Source organism: Cebus imitator, unplaced genomic scaffold (genome assembly GCF_001604975.1).
Source record: "Cebus imitator isolate Cc_AM_T3 unplaced genomic scaffold, Cebus_imitator-1.0 Scaffold102, whole genome shotgun sequence".
Lineage (NCBI taxonomy): Eukaryota > Metazoa > Chordata > Mammalia > Primates > Cebidae > Cebus > Cebus imitator.
The window spans coordinates 2909363-2929036 of NW_016107417.1; the positions used below are offsets into that span (position 1 = coordinate 2909363).

Sequence of the window (19674 nt, forward strand, 5' to 3'; positions counted from 1 at the left end):
TGGGCCCCACCTTCCTCAGATTCTGGCCCTGAGATCCCTGACGCCCCCACCTCTGTCTTCTGGGTCCCAGCTACCTCACATTCTAACCCTGGGACCCCTGAACCCCTAGATGCTATCACTTGGGTCCCCAATATCACAGCTTCTGCTGTCCCAGTCTCTATTCCTGGAACTTCTGAACCCCCCACCTCTGTAGCCTGGATCCCTGTTATATCAGCTTCTATCCCTGGGACCCCTGAATCCCCAGATGGTATATCTTGGGTCCCCAATATCGCAGCTTCTGCTGCCCCAGTCTCTATCCCCGGGACCCCCAAAAGCCTCATCTCTATCTCGTGGGCTACCAATATCTCAGACTCTGCTATCTCAGCTTCTGTCTCTGGGACCCCTGAACTCCTAGCTGTTATCTCCTGGGTCCCTAATGTTTTAGCCTCTGTCCCCTCAGCCTCTGTCTCTGGTACCCTAGAATCTTTCACCTCTGTCTCCTGGGCCCCCTGCGTCTCAGATTCTGCTATCTTACCTTCCAGCCTCAGTGTCTCTGAGTCCCCAGATATCTCATGGGTCCCCAGTATCTCAGTCTCTGCTATCCTAGTTCTTGTCCCCACAACTCCTGAACCCCCAGCCTCTGTTTTCTGGGTCCCCAATACCTCAGATTCTGCCACCCCAGTCTCTGTCCCTGGGGCCTCTGTGACCGCCACCTGGGTTTCCTGGGTCTCCAGTACCTCACACTGTGCTGTCCCCGCAACCTCCACCTCCAGGACCCTTGAGCTTGCTGCTTCTGTCTCTAAGACCCCCAGTACCTCAATCTCTAGTGTCCTCGTCTCTGGGAACCCTGACCCCCCAACTTCTTTCTCCTGGGCCCCCAGCACCTCCAACCCTACCACCTCAATCTCTGTCTCCAGGACCCGTGAACCCCCAGCTTCTGCCTCCCAGGCCCCCAGAACCCTGGATATCGCCCCCTGGGTAGCTGATAACAGGACCCCCTGCCAGCTGCTCACCTGTGGCCCGGTGCTTGTTGCTTCAACAGAGGGGCCCTGCTCCCGGCCTGTCCCCTCAATACCAGGGGCTCCGCCCCTCACTTCTGCACCCTCTCTCTCCTGGCCTGCAGCAACCCTGGCCCCCTGGAGGTCACCAAGATGCCCAGAGTGCCCTGCAGTCTCCACTAGGGGCGGGCTCAGGCCTGAGGGAGCCTCATCCCTAGTCCTGACTCCCACCCTCTCCTGAGAGCCCCTTGGAGGAGCCTCAGGGGTCGCCCCTGTTGCCGCTGGTCCCTTAGTGTCCACATGTCCCACCTTTAACCTCTGCTCAGCATCCCCCTGACAAACTGCTGAACTCTCTGTAGCCTCCCCAGCTCTGACTCCTGCCCTCTTAGTGTTGACCTCTCTGCCTCCTGCCCTGGGCTCACTGTCCACACCACTGGCCTCAGTGTTCCCCCGACTGGCCTCAGCATCCCCCCCACTGGCCTCTGGCCTGTCCCCAGTACCCATCTCTTCAGCCTTGAGTCTCTGCCCTCCAAAAGGCTCTCCAGAGCCTTTCTCCTCAATGCCTGGGCCCAGCCTAGCTCCACGGGCTTCTGTCCCTTCCTGAGGTCGTGCCTGGGCCTGGGTCTCCCTGGCAGAGCCCAATCCTGCTAGGGGAGCCCCTGAGGCTTTGGGGACCTCATCCTCCCCTTGGGGGACTGAGGGCCGGAGGGCATCCGAGCCTTTCCGGAGCCGAGGGGCTGGGGTGGGGGCCGCGTCCTGGCCTGGCTGCCTTGAAGACCTGAGAAGAGAGCAGGAAGGGATGCTGGGGGCTCACATGCCCCCAGTTCTCAGCACCATCCCCCACCCTTCAGATGGTTGGGGCCCTGGAGAGGCAGGTTGGTATCGGGTGAGGGATGCAGTTCCTATCGGGGGCAATGGGGGAGTGGGGCTGGTTCCAAAGCTCACCTCATCCCTGCTGAGGTTTCCGGGGGCCTTGGGGCCTCAGGGCCCACCTGGCCCCCAGCTTCAGTAGCTCGTTCTGACCCCTGGCCTCGGGAGGCTCTGGCTGGGGGTGCAGGAGCACTCACAGGGGCTGAGCTGGTGTCCTCAGCACTAGAAGGGCTGGCAACTGAAGAGGAAGTGGGGGATGCTGAGGCCTGGCCCCGGTGACCTGGGGTCCAGTCCCTACCCCAGCCCCAGCCTGGGCCTCACCTGCCTGCTGGGGTCGTCCTCGGCCTTCCTCCTCCTCCTCGCAAAGCGTCTTCAGCTCTCGAGAAGGATCTGGGGGTGGTAGGATCGGGGAAAAGGGCAGAGTTAGCCGAGGGCAGGGCCCTGCAGGCCTGACCCCCTCCCCCCAACTAGAGTGCAGGGCCTACCTGGGAAACGCCCCGGCCTCAGGGCACCGCCCCGGCCTTCGAGAAGAGACAGGCCCACAGATGTGAAGAGAAAGAGAGAGAGAACCACAACAGCAGACAGAGAAAAAGCCTGGACAAGCAGCGGGGAGGGATGACGAAGCCCCTGCTGGCCCAGGAGGGCTGGTGGTGAGCGATCAGGAGCTGGGCTTCTGACCCACTGTCCTGGGTCAGGTACGGGCCTGGCAAGCACCACGTGGGGATGAGGAGATGACCCACGAGCCCAGGGAGGCATTGGGAACCCATCCTCCAGGACTCAGCTGAAGACCGAGGCCACCATGGGACCGGCAGCCGGGTTGAGACAATCGAGGCTGCTGGGCTGGTTGGGACTGCCTAAGCAGTAACGAGTTCCCATCACAGGGCGGGAGCAACCAGTGGCTGGTGGCCCGGGCAACCCTCCCTCCCCAGGTCTTGGCAGCCCTGATCTGCAGCAGGCTGTGAGCCCACCTGACTGGGGGATTCGAGCACGGGCCTCGGGGGCTGCTGGGCCATGAGCCTCGTCTTCATCACTCTCAGCAAAGTCATCCAAGTTGCCCACATCACTAGGCTTCACACTCATGAGGCTTGCGAGACTCTGCATGTCATCATCCCTAGGGGGCAGAGGTCATAGGTGAGGGTGGGGGTCAGAGGTCACAGGCCAGGGTCAAGGAGGGCAGGTGGGCACTCACGTGGCACGGCCCTCCCGCAGCAGCACCCCTGAGAGAGTGAGGCTCAGCTCAGCATGCACCACCTTCACCGACTTGGGCTTCAGCCGCAGCTTCAGCGGGACCTGGGCGGGCACGGGCCCTGCATGGCGGGCCAGGTCCACTTCAGCTGTTGCCAGCACTTTCCGCTGCCCCTTAGACTCCTGTGGGCCAGAGGGGAGACAAGGGAAAGGGGCATCGGTGCGGTCCCAGGGTCCCCAAGATTCCAGACCCGAGCCCACTCCAGACACTCACATTTTCAATAATAAATGTCCACTCTTTGGCCTCATACTGGTCCATGTGAGGGTCCTGGGAAGAAGGGTGCTGGTGAGACAGGGCTGCTGGGGCAACAGCAAAGGGAGTAGAGCCTGCGCTGGCTCAGGAGGTGCTTGGTGGCATCTTTTTTTTTTTTTTTTTTTTGGATGGGGGTTTTTTCTGTCACCCAAGCAGAAGTGCAGTGGTGCTTGGCTCACTGCAACCTCAGCCTCCCAGGTTCAAGTGACTCTTGTGCCTCAGCCTCCCGAGTAGCTGGGACTACAGGCACGGGGTGGCAGCTTTTACACATGCTGCTTCCTCCTCCCGGAATGCCCAGGTTCTGGTCCCAGCTGCCTCTCATGCTACATGTGTTGGGTGGGTAAATGCTGCCTTCTGCAAGGAGACCTCCTGGGCCAGTCATGCTGAGCAGGTCCCCCCAGTTCTTGGCCTCACCCCCCACATCCTCTTCTATCTGGATGAACAACTTACCAGGAGACCCTGGTGACTGCCTGGGTTGCAAATGCCTGCCCATTGCCATCCATGCTGGGGGGCTAGAGACTCACCCTGTAGAGGGTCACGGAGATGTCCACATTCTCAGGTACCATCCACACCACAGTGCCCCGGTATGGGTTCTGGATGCCCGGCTGCCAGCTGTGGGCCTACAAGGGGCAATCTAAGTCCTCACCCCATCTTAACTCTTTCCTCTCACCCCCACCCCCATCACCAACCTTGACACCATCTTCCTCTCCCCTCTGTGGATTCTGATCTGAACTTGAACCTGACTCCACTCCCCCATCTGCCGCCTTCAGCCTCCCCTTGGCCCACATCCCTAATCTGGACCCCCAGTTGCCATCCTTCCCCACCTTGGAGCAGATGCGTCGGTTCCGCCGGGTCCATACCACCACTAGCTTATCCGGCTGCCTGGGGGAGTGGGATGGGGAAGGGAGTGGGCTGCTTAGTCAGGCTCACCCGCCTCCCCATCTCCTCTTCCTCCTCCTCCCCCAGCTCCCTCAGGGTCTTCCTTCTGCCCACCTCCCCCTCCCTCCAGGAGAGGGCCTGGGCAGCCCCTTATCTGGGGCCACAGGGTGCAGGGTGGAGCTGCTGAGGCAGGGTGGGGCCGGAGCAGAAGGGCAAAGGCCCAGACAGTGTGGGCAGGCACTGACTATGAGGACAGACAGCAAGAGAGACAGGGACAGGCATGTACAGAGACCGAGACACAGAAACAGGGACGCGGCAAGAGACGCCAGACACAGATGCGCACTGGAGTGTCGCGCACACATGCAGACTCCAACATAGAGACAAAGACGGGGTAAAAGAAATCCATTCATGCACAGATGTTTGTGGAGTACCCACTGTAAACCCAGCCCAGTGTTGGGGACAGAGCAGGGCAAAGGAGAGGCAAGAACTTCCCAGGGAGGACAATGGAGGTGGGGGCAGACTACCAGTCAAGAAGGAAAATACTTTTAACAAGTGAACTTCAGGGTGATGTGAGGGAACCCCTTGGGAGTCTCCTTGAGGTTGGGTGTCAGCAGAGACATGAGTGACGGGAGATGGGCTGCGAGGATCTGGAGAAAGAGGGAATGGCAAGTCCAAGGGTCTGTGGCTGGAGGATGAGGTCAGAGAGTTGGGGGTGAGGCCAGAGAGGCAGCAGAGGGTCAGTTTGCCATTAACCAACACCGTCATCCCTCACCGACCATGTCCAGCCCTTTGCTGGGCCCAGGGGTCCTAAGGAGGATCAGCCTTGCAGCAAGATGATGACAATGGAGCCTGCGGGGCAATCAGGGAAAACTTGCAGGGGGTGACATCTAAGCAGAACAGTATATGCCGGGGCAGACACACAAGAGGCAGAGATATGGGGACGCAGAGGCAAAGCAAGAGGAGAGGGACAGCTGCACAGGGCCCATTCCCAGACACTAAGTGGACTCTCACAGCCGGGCCTGGGGGCAGAGAGCCCCTTTGGGTTAGATGTTCAACTGCTACTCAGGAGAGGTGATGCTTGAGGGAACAATCGGCCGAGGGCAGCACACAAGCTTGCCTTGCCTGTACCCAGCCCCACGCCAGATGCTCGGGTTTGCCCAGCTCACTGCTCCTCTGGGAGCCAAGCCAGGATAACTGGCTTTCTGTTAACCCTGAGGATGCTGAGGCTCAGAGAGGTTTGGAGCCAAATAAGGTTATACTGCTGAGCCTAGAGCCCTCCAGCCCAGAGCCAAGTTCCCTTCCCCAAGCCCAAACTGCCAGCAATGGCAGAGCAAGGGTAACTAAGGGGCCTTCCCAGAAAGGGGAAGCGGACAGGGGGTGCCTAGGGAAGGCGGGGCTTGGCTGGGCAGCCTGACTCAGGCTGGGAACGCCCTCCTGGGAAGCTGCGACCTGGGCAGGGGCAGCTTCCCGGCCTGGGCTCCGGGCTAAGCAGCCCAGGAGGCCCTACCCACAGCTGCCTGTGACTCAGCTGCGTTGACACTGCCGGCACCCTCAGCCTGCCGTGCCCAGCATTTCCCTGGCCTCCCTCAGGATGCTGGAGCAGGAGCCAGAGGCCAGAGTTCAAGTGCCAGCCCCCAAGCTCTCTGGTGCTCTGCTGAATGGAGTGAACGGCCCTCCAGCAGGCCCAGTGTAGGCAAGGCAGCTGCCCAAGGGACCCCAGCCTCCTGCTCACTCCCCTCACCCTGGACCCCATGGTCCCTTCCTGCCCCAGCCCTTCCCCTGGGGAGCCTAAATTTAGCCCCGCCTGGTGGGTGAGGCCCCCACAGCTGTGCCCTAATCCAGCCAAGGGAAGCTGACACCAGCGAGCACGTATATTTAGGGTGTGACGCAGGGGCCTGAGCAGCTGTGGGTGGGGGCATGTGAATGAGATGCCCCTGAGTCTGTTGGCAGTCCGGGCTGGGGCCTGCACCCTCAAGTGAATCGCCCCTCACCCAGCCACTGTGCCCTCTGCAGCCCTCTCCTCCCGGACCCACAACTCCTAGGTCCTCAGGCCCCTTTAAGCCGCCCCCCGCCTCCCTCCTCATTCCTCCCAGCACTCAGTTTACCCTTTTAAGGACATTGTGGAGATGTTTCCAGCCTCCCAACACTCTGGCTGAAGAGGCGGGAGTTGGAGGGGTTCTTCTGGCTCAAGATGGCAGGGGAGGAGGGGCAACATCTCTGTTGTGGGGTGGACTAAGGTCAGGGAGGTTTCTGTCCCAGCCCTGGCCACCTGCAGACCTCAAAACGTGCTCCCTTTTCCACGCCACCCTGAACCACCTTTCTGGCAGAAGACATGCGGCCTCCCTCTCCCAGCCCTGACCACAGCAGAGGAGGGAGTGGACACAGGCAGAGCCTCAGGCCTGAAAGTCCTGACCCCCACGCAGGGAAGGCTGCCCATACCCCCAACTCCAGGGGTCCCACAAGTTGCAAGGGTCTCTGAATCTCCAAGTCTGGGAACGGAACCAGGGCCCAAGCTGAGGTGGGGGCCCATTTGGTCACTGGGCTTGGGGGCAGAGTCCTCTCAGGTTCAAAGGCCGGATGGGGTCCCAGCCAGCGGGGGGGGGGGAAGCCCCCCCCACCCCCGGCCTCCTGCCACTCACCATTTCTTGGTGCACTCCAACACCAGCTCGTGGTAACAGGCCACGAACTGGAACTTGGCTGCCCGCTTGCCCACGCGCTGCAGGCGCTTCCACACCGACGTCATGGCCACCGCTGCCCCGCTGCCCACTTCTCAGGCTCGGGACTCCCGCTGGCCCGCCTCCGCTGGCCTGGCCCGGGTCCCCATGGCCTGTCTGCGCTGCCCGCCCCGTCCGTGCTAAGGTGTCCCAGGCTCCAACCCGGGATCGCGCTCTCCGCTGCCGCCGCTGGGGCCCGTCGGATGGTCTGGCTGAGTCGGTGGGGTCGTCTGGGTCTGGAGCGCGTCGGGTGGCGGAGCGCAGAGCTTCGAGCGCGCCGTTTCCTGGAGCCGCACCCCCGTCGGAAGGCGGGCGGGGCTCCGGCGCGGGGCGGGGGCCGGGGCAGGAGCGTGGGGGCGGGGCAACCCGGCTTCCGGGGCCTCGCGTCGTGACCGGGGAGTGTGAGCGGGAGCGGGGGTGTGGAGGGGGTGTCGCCCGACCGCAGCGCCCGCTTGCTGCGCGCAGAGGCTGCCTGGACCCCACTGGCCGGGTGAGGGACGCTTGGGCCCGGAGAGAGGGCAACCCGAAACTTGGTGCCACCCTAGAGAGAGCTGCCTGGGCCGCCTCCCTTCCTGCCCGCAGCCCCCGGAGGTATGTACTGCTGGCCCCATTTCACCATCTAGGAAAACTGAGACCCAGAAAGGGGAAGGGACTTGCTCAGTCATACTGTGAATCTGGACGAGGACCAGCTCTCCTCAACTCCAGGGTGCAGCCACCCACGTCTTAAGCAGAGCAAAAGGTGTAGAGTCAGGACTAACCTCGGTGGCCATACCTGTGTGGGGGGGTACCCTCCCGCAATCTGAGAACCTGACTCTGCTGTCAAGTGTGAAGATAATCCCAACCCACGACGAGCAGCTGGAGATTCACAACTGACCTCCAACCAAGTGTGTAACCATGGGCAAAGCGCTAACGCTCTGAGCCTCAGTTTCAATGTCTGTTAAATGGGGATAATTATAGACAGGCCTTTTACGGAATCACTGAGAGGATGCAACCTCAGAAAGCATTTAGCAGGGAGCTGGCTGATTTTGCCATGCCTTATTGAAAGGGATGCGCTATCATGGATGGGAAAACCTGTCGTTTTTGTGTGTATGTTACTCTCTCTCCCCGAGAAAAGCCTGCCTGGGGCGTTAGCGGCTCTGTGAACCCCTAGATTAGAGCCCTTATGGCCTACCCACTCACCCTGCTTGGTAATGAGCCTCCGCAGGTGTCAGCTGCTCTGGGGCAACAGGTCAGTTTGCTGCCTCCCCGCTGCTCTGCAAGGTGTGGATGGACAGGAGCCCGGTGCGCGACTGCTACTCGGTTTAAAGGGATGTCTGAGGGCCAGGACTACCATGGGCTGCATCTCCAGGAGGCAAGAGTCTGCAGCAGGGCGCGGGGATGCAGTGCTCGTCCGCACGCCTCGGTGTGTGGCTTCACTTCTTTTCAGGAGGTTGTGGGGTACAGTGTGCACGCGCGGGGGGCTGAGTACCCACCGTCTCCTAACGTGCAGGCTTTTTCCGATGGGCCTGACACCTAAGTTTGGTTCCCAGTCCCAGCGGTGTGGGTCCCCGATTTCCTAATAAAAACCTTTTACAGATAACTATAGAGGCCGCTAGTGCTGTGGGGAGAGCTGGCGGTCTTCAGACTGAGCGGGGGAATAAGGGTGCCTGGGACCCCAATCACCCCCCACCGCTGCGGAGTCTCATGCCTTGGCCTCCGGGGAGGCCCGGGGTGCCGCGACTTCACTCCCCTCCGCCTGTGCCGCCGCCTCTCCCTCCCATCCGCAGGGCTTGAGCTTCCAGGCCATCCCCGAAGGCGCCTCCCCGCCCTCTCCCCCCTCCCCCACCCCGGGGCCCCTTGCTCCGCCGACTCCAGCCACCCATTTCCTGCGCCGCCCCAACCCCGCCCCGCGCGGGGTGGAAAGTTTCCCTCCTCAAGGTGGGCGGCTCCTTCTCCTTCCCAGCCGGCAGGGAAAGTCCGAAGGGGGCGGGGCGGGGCACTCCAAGGCCCCGACGAGAGGGGAAGTGACTCGACCGCAGTCACTCAGCGGCGGAGACAGGCTCAACCAGCCTGAGCGTCCCCAGCCCCGCCCGGGCAGGACGGCAGGGCCTTCACTCGGGGGTCTCGGGCGCCACCTGCCGGCAGAGCGCGGGGCCGCACCTGCCCAAAACACCGCGGTCTTCCCGCCCCAGAACCAGCCAGCCAGAGCACAGTGACGCTTAGAGTATTTATTTATCTACGCGCCCAGGAGGCCGGCCCCTAACTTTAAATATCCAGCATGGGGCCTTGGCCCTTCTGGCCGTGGGAGGGTGTAGGGACGGGTCCTGGAGCCCTTCCAGGACAGAGGAACCCGGAGCCCGGAGGTGGGATGCCCCTGAGCCAGCAGCTGCCGATAGCAACAAAAGGTGAGCAGATGGGAGCCAGGCACTCATCCCAATCCCAGAGACGCCAAGGAGAGGGGAAGATGCTTTGGGCCCCACCGCAAGGCTGAGGGTTGGCCAAGCTGGGGGTGCACATATGTGGAAGAAGTGGAGGCCCAGTGCCATGGGCAGAGGCTGTACTCTAGGTGCCTGCCCCAGTGCCAGCCAACCCAAGACAGGAGAAGGGGTTTGGCAGTTTCGCCTCTGAGGGATGCATGCCTGGCCCTCCTGTGAGGTGAGGCGGTGTGGGGAGGCGCACGCTCTGCAGTCTGAGGGCTCGCCGAGGGGGGCTTCTGAGCCTTCTGCATGGATGCATGCCCACCTGCCCCCCAGCCCTTCAGAGGCTGATGTGAAAGGCATCCTGCAGCCACTGGTCACGGGCATTGTGCGTCTGGGGCACAGTGAGGGGTGGTGGGTCAGGGGGCAGGCTGGCATCAGGAGGCTCATCGTCGTCAGACAGGCCCGCATCAGGTGGGTAGGAGCTGTCTGAATGGAGGGATGATGACAGGTCCTGGCAGAAGCTCAGGTCTTGGCACAGGTGTTTGTAGTCCTGGATTGATTCGTACAGGCCCCACAGCTGGCACAACAGGGACATGTCCAACTGCCGCAGCCCCACCTGCAGACAACTGAGGGTGGGCTGGAGTTGGGGTCCAAGCCACCCCAGCCCAGCCCCATCCCCTGGAATCGTGGGCCCATCTTCCCAGCACCTTCCTAAACAAAGTTTTTGTGGACATCAGGCACCACCTGCAAGCTGTGCAACTTTAGGCAAGTCCTGACCCTCACCTAAAAAAATGGGGTTATCATGCATTTAGCAGGATGAAATGAAGTCACATCAGCAAAACGTCTGAAAATATAGGGTAACTATTGCCATAATTGGTAACTATCACTAATTATCGTTCCCATAACCCTCGGAACCCAACCGGTGCCTGCAAGTTCTCTGAGACCCAGGCAGCCTGTCCGGGTTTCTGCGCTCCGCGGCAGCCCCTCGCCCCGCTGGTCCGGCGCCCACCCACTCACCATCTCCTTGCGTAGCGCGGCCAGTGCCGAGTCGAGGTTGACAGGACGACGAGGACCGGCTGCGGGTCCCGCGTTGGCGGCGCCGGCTGCGTGGCGGGGCCCGTCCGGGGCGCGGGCGGCGCGGCTCAGCTCGTCGTGGATGCGGCTGCGCTGGCTGTAGATGCGCTCCAACTCCCGCCACGAGCTCCCGCTTGCGTTAAGGAGGCCGCTGAGGCCGCGCGGCAGCGGTGGGAGCCCGGCCAGGGCGCAGCCCGCGCCGCTTGACGCCTCGGCCGAGGGCAGCCCGTTCATGGCCGGGCCGGCGGAGACGGCGATGCCACCTTCTTCCTTTCAACGTTCTGCCCGGGCCGCCGCCCGCAGGCCCCGCACCCCGCGGCCCCGCCAGAGCCCAGCCACCGCCCGCAGGCCGCGCTTTGTTCCTTCCCAAGCTCCTCAGACTCCGCCTCTGCCCCACCCCCTCCGCATGGGCCGGGCCTCTCTTAAAAAGGCAACAGCTGTGGGACCACGTTGCGCAAAGCTGAGGAAAGGCAGCAGGGCACCCACCCAAGAAGAGATGGAAAAGGGAGGCGGAGAGGAGGAAAGGCCAAAAGGGGCAGGCGTGGTCCCTTCGCGGTTCTTTTTGCTGCCTCGTCTCCCTGCCGCGCCCCGCTCCTCGCCGCCCCCCAAGCCCCGAGTTCTGCCCATTACCCTCCCAAGGAAAATGATCTAACAGTGGAGTCAGGAGACTGGCAAGTCCACACTTGGTGCCTAACGTGCTCCTTGACACTGGGGTCACCACAAACTCCTGTCGGTCGGTGTCTGAGTACCTGGGGTGGGCATGGCTGGGATAGGGTGATAGGGTCAGAATGCTCAGGGGGAGGAGAGGAATCTATCAAGAGGACTGGAACCCAAAATCTCACTTCCAGTTGGGGAATGGGCACCGGATGGCGGAAGAGGTTGCAGAGGTGCTGCCAGAGACGAGGGTAGGGTCCAGCCCTCTGGCTCCTACCTTTGAAGAGGCTATGTCCTCTTCCTGAGAAAAGGGGCATCACATAGTCCTCTGGCTAATCCCTCATCCTGACTGGGGAAACTGAGCAGAAACAGGCTCAACTCATCTCAGGGCGTCAAGGAGAGCAGACAGTGGAGAGGTGAGAGGCCAAAAGTTGAAAAAAGTGAGTGGAGCTGGGGCTGGCATGCACACTCAGAACCAGGAAAAGAACAAACCACACAGAGGAACAGCTGTTTTTCTAGAGGGTTTTTCTCAGGGGCTACTCTCAGTGCTGCAGCTGCTGCAAGCTGCGCAGGGCCTCCGCACACGCCCGGATAAGGCCACACAGCTGGATGCTAGTCTCCAGGGAGGTGCTAGCGCCCAGTTCAGCGGAGGCCCAAGTCAGCTTCTGCAAGAGGGCTGTCTGTGTGCAGGCCATGACATCTGCATTTGGAGGCACAGCAGGAGGGGGTGGTCCCTGGGCTGACTTGAGCCCTGCTGCGGCTCCCTCACAGTGCTCCGGACGAGGTACTGGGGGCTGGGGCGCAGGTCGAGAGCCCAGGGGGAGCTCTGAGGCTGAGGCCAGCTGGTGCTCCCGAGCTTGGGAGAGGGCAGCCTGGGCATTCAGAGCTAAAAAGAGAAGTGAGCAGAATGGTCAGGATGCCTGGCCCACCTCAGCCCTGAGCCATCTCCTTTTCTGCTCTGCTCTTTCTGTGCTCGAGGTGTTTTCCCTGTCCCTCTATAAGGCAACTTATCCACTTTCTACTATGTATCACATTTATGCCCTAGTTTCAACTCTCCATCAGTACTGGGTCTGACTGAGCTCAGACTCTCGCACAGTGGCTGGCATACAGAAGGTGCTTGCTACTCTTACTGAGTGAATGGTTCTCTTTAGAGCCTAAAGGAGAAAACATTTTACCTCTGCCCCACCCAGAGACTCCACTGTCACCTCCCAGGCCTACTGTTCTCGGGCCTCTATCACCACTCATCACGTTTCTCCGCCAATCACACACCCCGCACCTTGCCCGGATTATATTTTACCCTCACCGGGATTATCTTTATCCACATCTGAGTCGAGTTCTTGACAAGCAACGCAGTAGATTTTCCGCTGTTTGTCTTGGAGGAGGATCGTCTACGGACCAAAAGGCACAAGGGGCCGGAATGAGACGCGGCGATGAGGTCCAGAGGGGAGGGCCGAGGAAGGGCTGAATGGCCTGGCCCAAGGCCCCATCCCCTGTCACTCTCCCGGGTCTCGCCTTACCCCGCAGTCCGCGCACGTCTCTCCCAGCATGCGGTAACCGCGCAGCAGATAGTCGCCCATGAGCCGGGAGATGCGATCTTGCCGCTCCCGTCGCGCCTGCAGCACCTTCGTCTCCGCCTCAGTTGGGGGTTCCCAGGAGAGGTCGTCAACTTCTGGGGAAGAGAGGTACAGAGACTGGGATCTTGCCGCAGTGGGCTGCCTCCCGTACCCACAGCCACAAGCCCCTGCAGCCCAAGTCCTCACCAGCGCCGTTCAGGGCCATGTTGCCGTGGCCTCCGCTGGGCTCCCCGGAAATGACGTCTAAGCTGAGCGCTCTCCGCTGCGGCTCCGCCCCTTCCATAGCGGCCGCGGATCACGACGGAAATGACGCCTCAACGTGGTCCTCAGACCTCGCTGTGTCCGGAGTGGGGCGGGTCGGCTGCTGCGAAGAACTTGCCTTGGGGACGCGTCGTCAGCCAGAATCTAGGGGACTGAAACTTCCGATGGGCGTTGGGACGGGCGTCTCTGTGGTAACTCTGCTCCCGTCGCAAGATCTGGAAGTGGCTTTGGGGGGTCGCCCTTTCTGTCCGTCGTGAATGAAGGGGACCACAGGTCCCCGCTGGCCTCCGCCTCCCCTGGGGTTTCCCTTTCGGCACAGGCGGGGCAGCAGCGTTCTCACAACCATCGCCACCCCGGTAATCACAGCGAGCGGCCCTTTGCGCGCGCGTGGAGCTTCCTCAGGCCTCAGTGCTTCTCACTTCGCCTGGCAAACCGGGCCCGGAGGGGAGCATTCTCGCTTTCCGCCTATTTCAAGATCCCTCCCCTTGTGCAGGCTCGGTGTCCCAGTCTGTCTCCCCGCCTTCTCCCGAGACCTGGGACTGAAGCAAAGTCCGCCCCGAAGCCGACCTTTCTTTGAAGTTGAAACCCTCAAAAAGCCTGCGGACTGAATAGCGCTGTACTGGGCACGCGCATTCCGCTTCCAGCCTCCCTTGGGTGCTGCGTGCTGGGCAGGGTCGGGTGGGGGCTTCTTATATACTCTCGCGACCGTTAAGCTCTTCTTGGGTGAGCTGCAAGTTAAAATTACCAGGGCTATCTGAACATGGACCTTGGTGCTTTTTTTTTGTCTTTCTCTTCTGTGTTCTTTTTCCATATGTATCCTCTCCCTTATTAGGTTCAGAGAAGCCAGACAGGGCAGGCAGGGGTCCTCAGACGTGCAGTCTGCAGTGGCTCGAGGTTGTACACCAGGGCAGTGTTACAGGAACTAGGACATAGACTTTCATAATTACATCAGCAGTCTCCTCGGGATGGCACATTCTCCCTCAGTCTGGCCTGAAGTGCCCTCCTCCTGGCCCCATCTTCCTCCCATGTAGACCCCCTGGAAGTGTCATTTTTGCTGCCTCCTGCTCACCTAGAGAGCCCTGTGCCCCGTTCACATCTCCATCTACCAGCCAGGCTTCTGGGCAGCTGTGTACCTTAGAGCCTGCACCCCAAGTCGTTTCTATCTGGCTGACTAGAGCCACCGCTTTTTTTGTTTGCTTTGTTTTGTTTGTATTTTTTTTTTGTAGTGATGGGGTTTTGCCATGTTGCCCAGGCTGGTCTCCAACTCCTAGACTCAAGCGATCCTCCCACCTCAGCCTCCAGAAGTGCTGAGATTACAGCAGTGAGCCACAGCACCCAGCCTTAGGCTGACTAGAGGAACTTTCTCTGAACCATCTCTTGGACTCCAGCCTGCATGCACAGACCCCCAGGTTATTACCATCTCCAGATCCCAGCCCTACTCTGAATTCTTCAGTGCACCGACTATGTTACCATCATGGCCGATGTCCACTCAACTGTCTATGCTGCCTGGCACCTATAAAGACCCCTAGGTCTGAGTCCTCCCACTTAATCTCTTCAATTTACTCCTCATGACAACCTTGTATGGGGTATTATCCCCTATATATTCATTGCAGTGGGACTGTGTCAGGGCGCCCTGCCTTCATCCCAGGAGAGCAAATCTCACTTGGCCCCAGGGAGTTGTATTTGGGAAGTGAGATGCAAAGACTGGGTGAAGTAGGGGTGCTGGGGAGGCGGGTGACATGAATGGCCCCCACTTCCTGGCCTGATCTTTCGATGGGTGAGGAAGAGGGGAGGCAGAGGAGCTGAAAACACAGGCAAGGTCCACAGCTCCGTTCCAGCCCTGCTGAGTTTGACATGCTCGTGAGTCATCCAAGTGGAGGCTCCTGAACTCGGGAGTCAGCAGCTCAGGCAGGACATCTGGCCTGGAGACAGAGGCTTGGGATTATACAGGGGGCATCTACGACAGTGGGAAAGGGTGGGCTTACTATGGAGAGAAGAGAGTCCAGGGTGCCCCGGGGAGGTCACCATTCCCAGGTCAGGCAGAGGAGGTAGAGTCAGGCCAGAGACCAGAAAGAGCAGCTGGTGGGAGCAGAGAGGAAAACCAGGAGTGTGGTGGGGAAGAGCCAGGAGGAGGTTGTGGCCCTGGGTGTCTAAAGCTGCTGCCAGTAGGATGGGAGATGACAACCCTTCTTCAGGGTCTGTGGAGGGGACTCAGTGACAGGGAACAATGAAAGAGTCCAGTCCAGTAATGATGCCTGACTCAAATGATACCCAACCAAATTCTTTCATCTCTCAGGGCCTCCGCAGGAAATAGCTGAAACCACTGAGGCTAGGGACTGAGGGACATCACTCCAGTGCACACTGCTCCATTGGCATAACCAGGGAGGGCTGCCCACGAGCTGTGGCCTACAGCGGAGACTCACAGCCACTGGTCCCCTGAAGCCTGCAGGGAGGGCGCTGGGGGAACAAATATCACCCTAATCTCCTGGCTGGAGTGCAGTGGCGCAATCTCAGCTCACTGCAACCTCCACCTTCCAGGTTCAAGTGATTCTCATGCCTCACCCTCCCGAGTAGCTGGGATTGCAGGCATGCACTGCCACACCTGGCTAATTTTTTTTTTTTTGTATTTTCAGTAGAGACAGGGTTTCACCATGGTGCCCAGGCTGGTCTCAAGCTCCCAACTTCAGATGATCTGCCTGCCTCAGCCTCCCAAAGTGCTAGGATTACAGGCATGAGCCACCGCACCCAGCTTCAAAGATATTTATCTAGGGAATAGCCATGGAAGATGGAGATAGTGTCTCCCTTCAGAGCAGAGGACAGGCATGCTTATTGGCTTTGAGTTTCCTAAGCTCAGTGTCCTCTCCTGCAATGCAGTTCACTCTGTGTGCTCACATCTACATGAGCCTATCAGAGTCACCCCCATGGGACTTAGGGTCAACAGGAACTGATGGAAATATGCTGGTGCTCATGCTGTTTGCTGCATAGTGATAAAGTCTCTGTGAAGGACTCATGTATTCTGCCAGCATCCATGAACCTGATGGGCTACCTTGTTAGCTTGCAAATTGGGTAAAATCTCAGATGCTTCACAGTCCTTGACATAGAAGGTGCTCACAAGTGTTGGTGGTAAAGCCTATTCACAGCAGTCACAGTGAACAGGCCAGTGTCTGCAGAGCAGTAGGCTTGGGCTCTCTCAGACCCTTCCCTCGCTGATAGAATGTACCATACCTTCAGCCAGCCTTGGTAGCTCACACCTGTAATCCCAGCACTTTAGGAGGCTGAGACGGGCAGATTAGTTGAGGTCAGGAGTTCAAGACTAGCCTGGCCAAATTGGCGAAACCCCTATCTCTACTAAAAATACAAAAATTAGCCAGGCATGGTGGGGTGAGCCTGTAGTTCCAGCTACTCAAGAGGCTGAGACAGGAGAATTGCTTGAACCTGGGAGGCAGAGGTTGCAGAGAGCAGAAATCCTGCCACTGCACTCCAGCCTGGGCCACAGAGTGAGACCGTGTCTAAAAAGAAGAGAAAAAGATCACACCTTCATGTGATCCAGTCCAACATTTGTCCCTCCTTGTGGCACTGATGACATGGCTGTAATTAGGCTCTTTCTTGGGTGACAGAGCACGCCACAGGAGCTCAGTCACACGCAGCTCAATACAGCTCCCCCTGGGCTGGCTCATTTGGTGGATGGCAACAAGTGGCCTATGCCACATTGCTGTGCCTCTGAAAAACATAACTTACGTCATTTGTGTTTTCACACTCACAGGCACTGAAAAGGGGTCAGCTATTCTTTTTTTTTGGTTTTCATTGCAGTGTGAATCACCTTGACATTTCTGTGAAACAGGAAGTGGCTGGATGATACAGCAGTAAAAATAATCACACTCAACTTTGTGTGTGTGTGTTTTCTTTGGGCCAGGCACTGTGTTAAGAGCTCTTTGTGAAGTATCTCACTTACTCCTTAGGACAACACTGGCAGTTAGGTCTTATCATCATTCCTGATTTGCAGATGAGGAGGCCGCGGCCTGGAGCAGTAAGAGATGTATCCACAGTCACCCAGTTCAGAGTGACAGGGCTGGGAGTCTGCTGTCAGCCAGTGTACCTCTTGAGCCTGTGCTCAAAAGATAGGGAAGAGTGGCAGGGCAGAAGAGCTCCCTGATTTATCAAGCATGAAGATAGGTTCATTTCATTTCCAATCCCGACTTAGTGTCCATCATTTTACTGCCCACAGTAAGTAGCACATTAGAGGGATTTAATAACAGCCACTTTCAGTAAAGAGTCTTTGGAGACAGATGCTTTAGGACAGCATTGTCCTCTCCAGGCTGCCATCACTTCCATCCCTCATCTTTAAAACATGAGTGGGGCGCAGTGGCTCACACCTGTAATCACAGCAGTTTGGAAAACCATCCTGGCCAATATGGTAAAACCCCATCTCTACTAAAAATACACACACGCACGCACGCACGCGCGCGCGGCCTGGCGCGGTGGCTCATGCCTGTAATCCCAGCACTTTGGAAGGCCGAGGCGGGTGGATCACGAGGTCAAGAGATTGAGACCATCCTGGCCAACATGGTGAAACTCCGTCTCTACTAAAAATACAAAAAAATTAGCCGAGCATGGTGGCGCACGCCTGTAGTCCCAGCTACTCGGGAGGCTGAGGCAGGAGAATTGCTTGAACCCAGGAGGCGGAGGTTACACTGAGCTGAGGTCGTGCCACTGCACTCCAGCCTGGTGACAGAGAGAGACTGTGTCTCAAAAAAAACAAAACAAAAACGCCGGGTGTGGTGGTATGTGCCTGTAGTTCCAGCTACTTGGGAGGCTGAGGTAGGAGAATTGCTTGAAACCAGAAAATGGAAGTTGCAGTGAGCCGGGATTGCGCCACTGCACTCCAGGCTGACGATAAAATGAGTCTCTGTCTCAAAAAAAAAAAAAAACTGATGAGTGAGGCTGGGAGCAGTGCTTCACACCTACAGGTGTAATCCCATGCTTTGGAAGGCCAAGGCAGGCAGATCACCTGAGGCCAGGAGTTCAAGACCAGCCTGACCAACATGGTGAAACCCCGTCTATACTAAAAATACAAAAATTAGCTGGGCGTGGTGGTGGCTGCCTGTAATTCCAGCTGGAGGCTGAGGCACGAGAATCGCTTGAACCCAGGAGGTTAAGGTTGCAGTGGGCTGAGATTGTACCACTGCACTCCAGCCAGGCAACAGAGTGAGACTCTGTCTCAAAAACAAAACTGATGAGCAGCCCCTTTCCCTCTGTCCACCCACCCGATCCCTATGAGTCACTTCTTCAGAGCCTAGAAGCTTCCCAAAGACATTCAGAACTCAGAGAGGCAGCACAGCACCTGACACACAGTCAGCCCTCATGGCACGGTGGCTCTCCTCCTCCCCACCAGCAGCCCATCTCCTGCCACCCCACCCATCTTGGCTCAAAAATCCAGACAATGATGAAAAGGTCTCACATATCTGAGTGCTTACTATGTGGCAGGCATCTGTTAAGGGCCTCATAAATATCAGCCCACTGATAACCTGTTTATTTTTATTTTTGAGAAGGTCCTTTTTTTTTTTTTTTTTTTTTTTTTTTTTTTTTTTTTTTTTTTTTTGAGATTGAGTCTCACTCTTGCTCAGGCTGGAGTGCAGTGGCGCGATCTCGGCTCACTGCAATCTCTGCCACTTGGGTTCAAGCAATTCTCCTGCCTCAGGCTTCTGAGTAGCTGGCATTACAGCCACCTGCTACCATACCTGGCTAATTTTTGCAGTTTTAATAGAAGTGGGATTTCACCATCTTGGCCAGGTTGATCTTGAACTCCTGACCTCATGATCCAGTTGCCTTGGCCTCCTAAAGTGCTGGGATGCCAGCTTATTTTTATATTTTTGGTAGAGATAGAGTTTCACCATGTTGGCCAGGCTGGCCTCAAACTCCTGACCTCAAGTGATCCACCACCTCGGCCTCCCAAAGTGCTGGGATTACAGGCATGAGCCACTGAGCCCAGCCTTCCCTGTTTATTTTATTTTTTGAGACAGAGACCTACTCTGTCGCCCAGGCTGGAGTGCAATGGGTGGTCTCGACTCACTGCAGCATCTCCCTCCCCGATTCAAGCCACTCTTGTGCCTCAGCCTCCTGAGTAGCTGGAATACAGGCATGCACCACCATATCCAGCTAATTTTTTGTATTTTTATCAGAGACTGGTTTTCACATTGTTGGTTAGGCTGGTCTTGAACTCCTGGCCTCAAGCAATCTGTTCGCCTCAGCCTCCCAAAAGTGCTGGGATTACAGGCGTGAGCCACCGCGCTCAGCAGAATTTCTCAATTCACTTAGCTGGTACAAGACGTAGCCAGTATGATATAATGCTAGAAAACAACCACTGCAATGCTACCTCCTGAGACAGAACATTCATCATGCAGCTGCTGTCACCCTGTCCAGCCAATCCCTTAACAAGGCATCAGGAGCCTTGAGTTCAAGTTCTGGCTCTGCTGCTGGCTGGCTGTGTAACCTTGGCCAAGTCCTTTACCTTCTTTGGGCTTCAAGAATCCAGGAACCTCTGCCAGGCACGGTGAGGCATGGTGGCTCATGCCTGTAATCTCACCACTTTGGGAGACCAAGGCGGGCAGATCATGAGGTCAATAGATTGAGGTCTTCCTGGCCAACATGGTGAAACACGATCTCTACTAAAAATACAAAAATTAGGCCGGGCGCGGTGGCTCACGCCTGTAATCCCAGCACTTTGGGAGGCCGAGGCGGGTGGATCACGAGGTCAATTGATCGAGACCATCCTGG

General features: G+C 58.2%; 3 protein-coding genes and 1 long non-coding RNA gene across 4 annotated transcripts in view; 1 reads left to right on the plus strand and 3 right to left on the minus strand.

The window, feature by feature from the left end:
* Positions 1-7253, minus strand: part of EHBP1L1 (EH domain binding protein 1 like 1) — a 17908-nt gene extending 10655 nt beyond the window's left edge. Inside the window, exons 1-9 of the mRNA XM_037741598.1 lie at positions 6864-7253; positions 4170-4227; positions 3870-3965; positions 3307-3360; positions 3037-3215; positions 2816-2958; positions 2333-2368; positions 2169-2237; positions 2045-2085 (exon numbers count right to left, since the gene is read on the minus strand). Coding sequence (XP_037597526.1) covers positions 2045-2085; positions 2169-2237; positions 2333-2368; positions 2816-2958; positions 3037-3215; positions 3307-3360; positions 3870-3965; positions 4170-4227; positions 6864-6967 — 780 coding nt within the window. The 5' untranslated portion in view covers positions 6968-7253. The remainder of the gene's footprint in view (positions 1-2044; positions 2086-2168; positions 2238-2332; positions 2369-2815; positions 2959-3036; positions 3216-3306; positions 3361-3869; positions 3966-4169; positions 4228-6863) is intronic.
* Positions 7254-9130: 1877 nt separating this feature from the next.
* On the minus strand, positions 9131-11271 carry FAM89B (family with sequence similarity 89 member B). Its single transcript, XM_017537460.2, has 2 exons — positions 10355-11271; positions 9131-9953 (listed from the first exon to the last, which is right to left on the minus strand). Exons 1-2 carry the CDS (start codon positions 10643-10645, stop codon positions 9675-9677), a joined length of 570 nt encoding a protein of 189 aa, XP_017392949.1. The 5' UTR covers positions 10646-11271; the 3' UTR covers positions 9131-9674.
* A 302-nt stretch (positions 11272-11573) lies between these two features.
* On the minus strand, positions 11574-14110 carry ZNRD2 (zinc ribbon domain containing 2). Its single transcript, XM_017537459.2, has 4 exons — positions 12826-14110; positions 12583-12734; positions 12369-12453; positions 11574-11951 (listed from the first exon to the last, which is right to left on the minus strand). The coding sequence occupies exons 1-4, from the start codon at positions 12920-12922 to the stop codon at positions 11608-11610; spliced, it is 678 nt and encodes a 225-aa protein (XP_017392948.1). The 5' UTR covers positions 12923-14110; the 3' UTR covers positions 11574-11607.
* Positions 14111-14143: 33 nt separating this feature from the next.
* Positions 14144-16783, plus strand: LOC108310411. The gene is made up of 2 exons (XR_001827738.2): positions 14144-14590; positions 16711-16783. It is a non-coding gene; the product is annotated as an uncharacterized LOC108310411 (long non-coding RNA).
* Positions 16784-19674: the final 2891 nt, after the last annotated feature.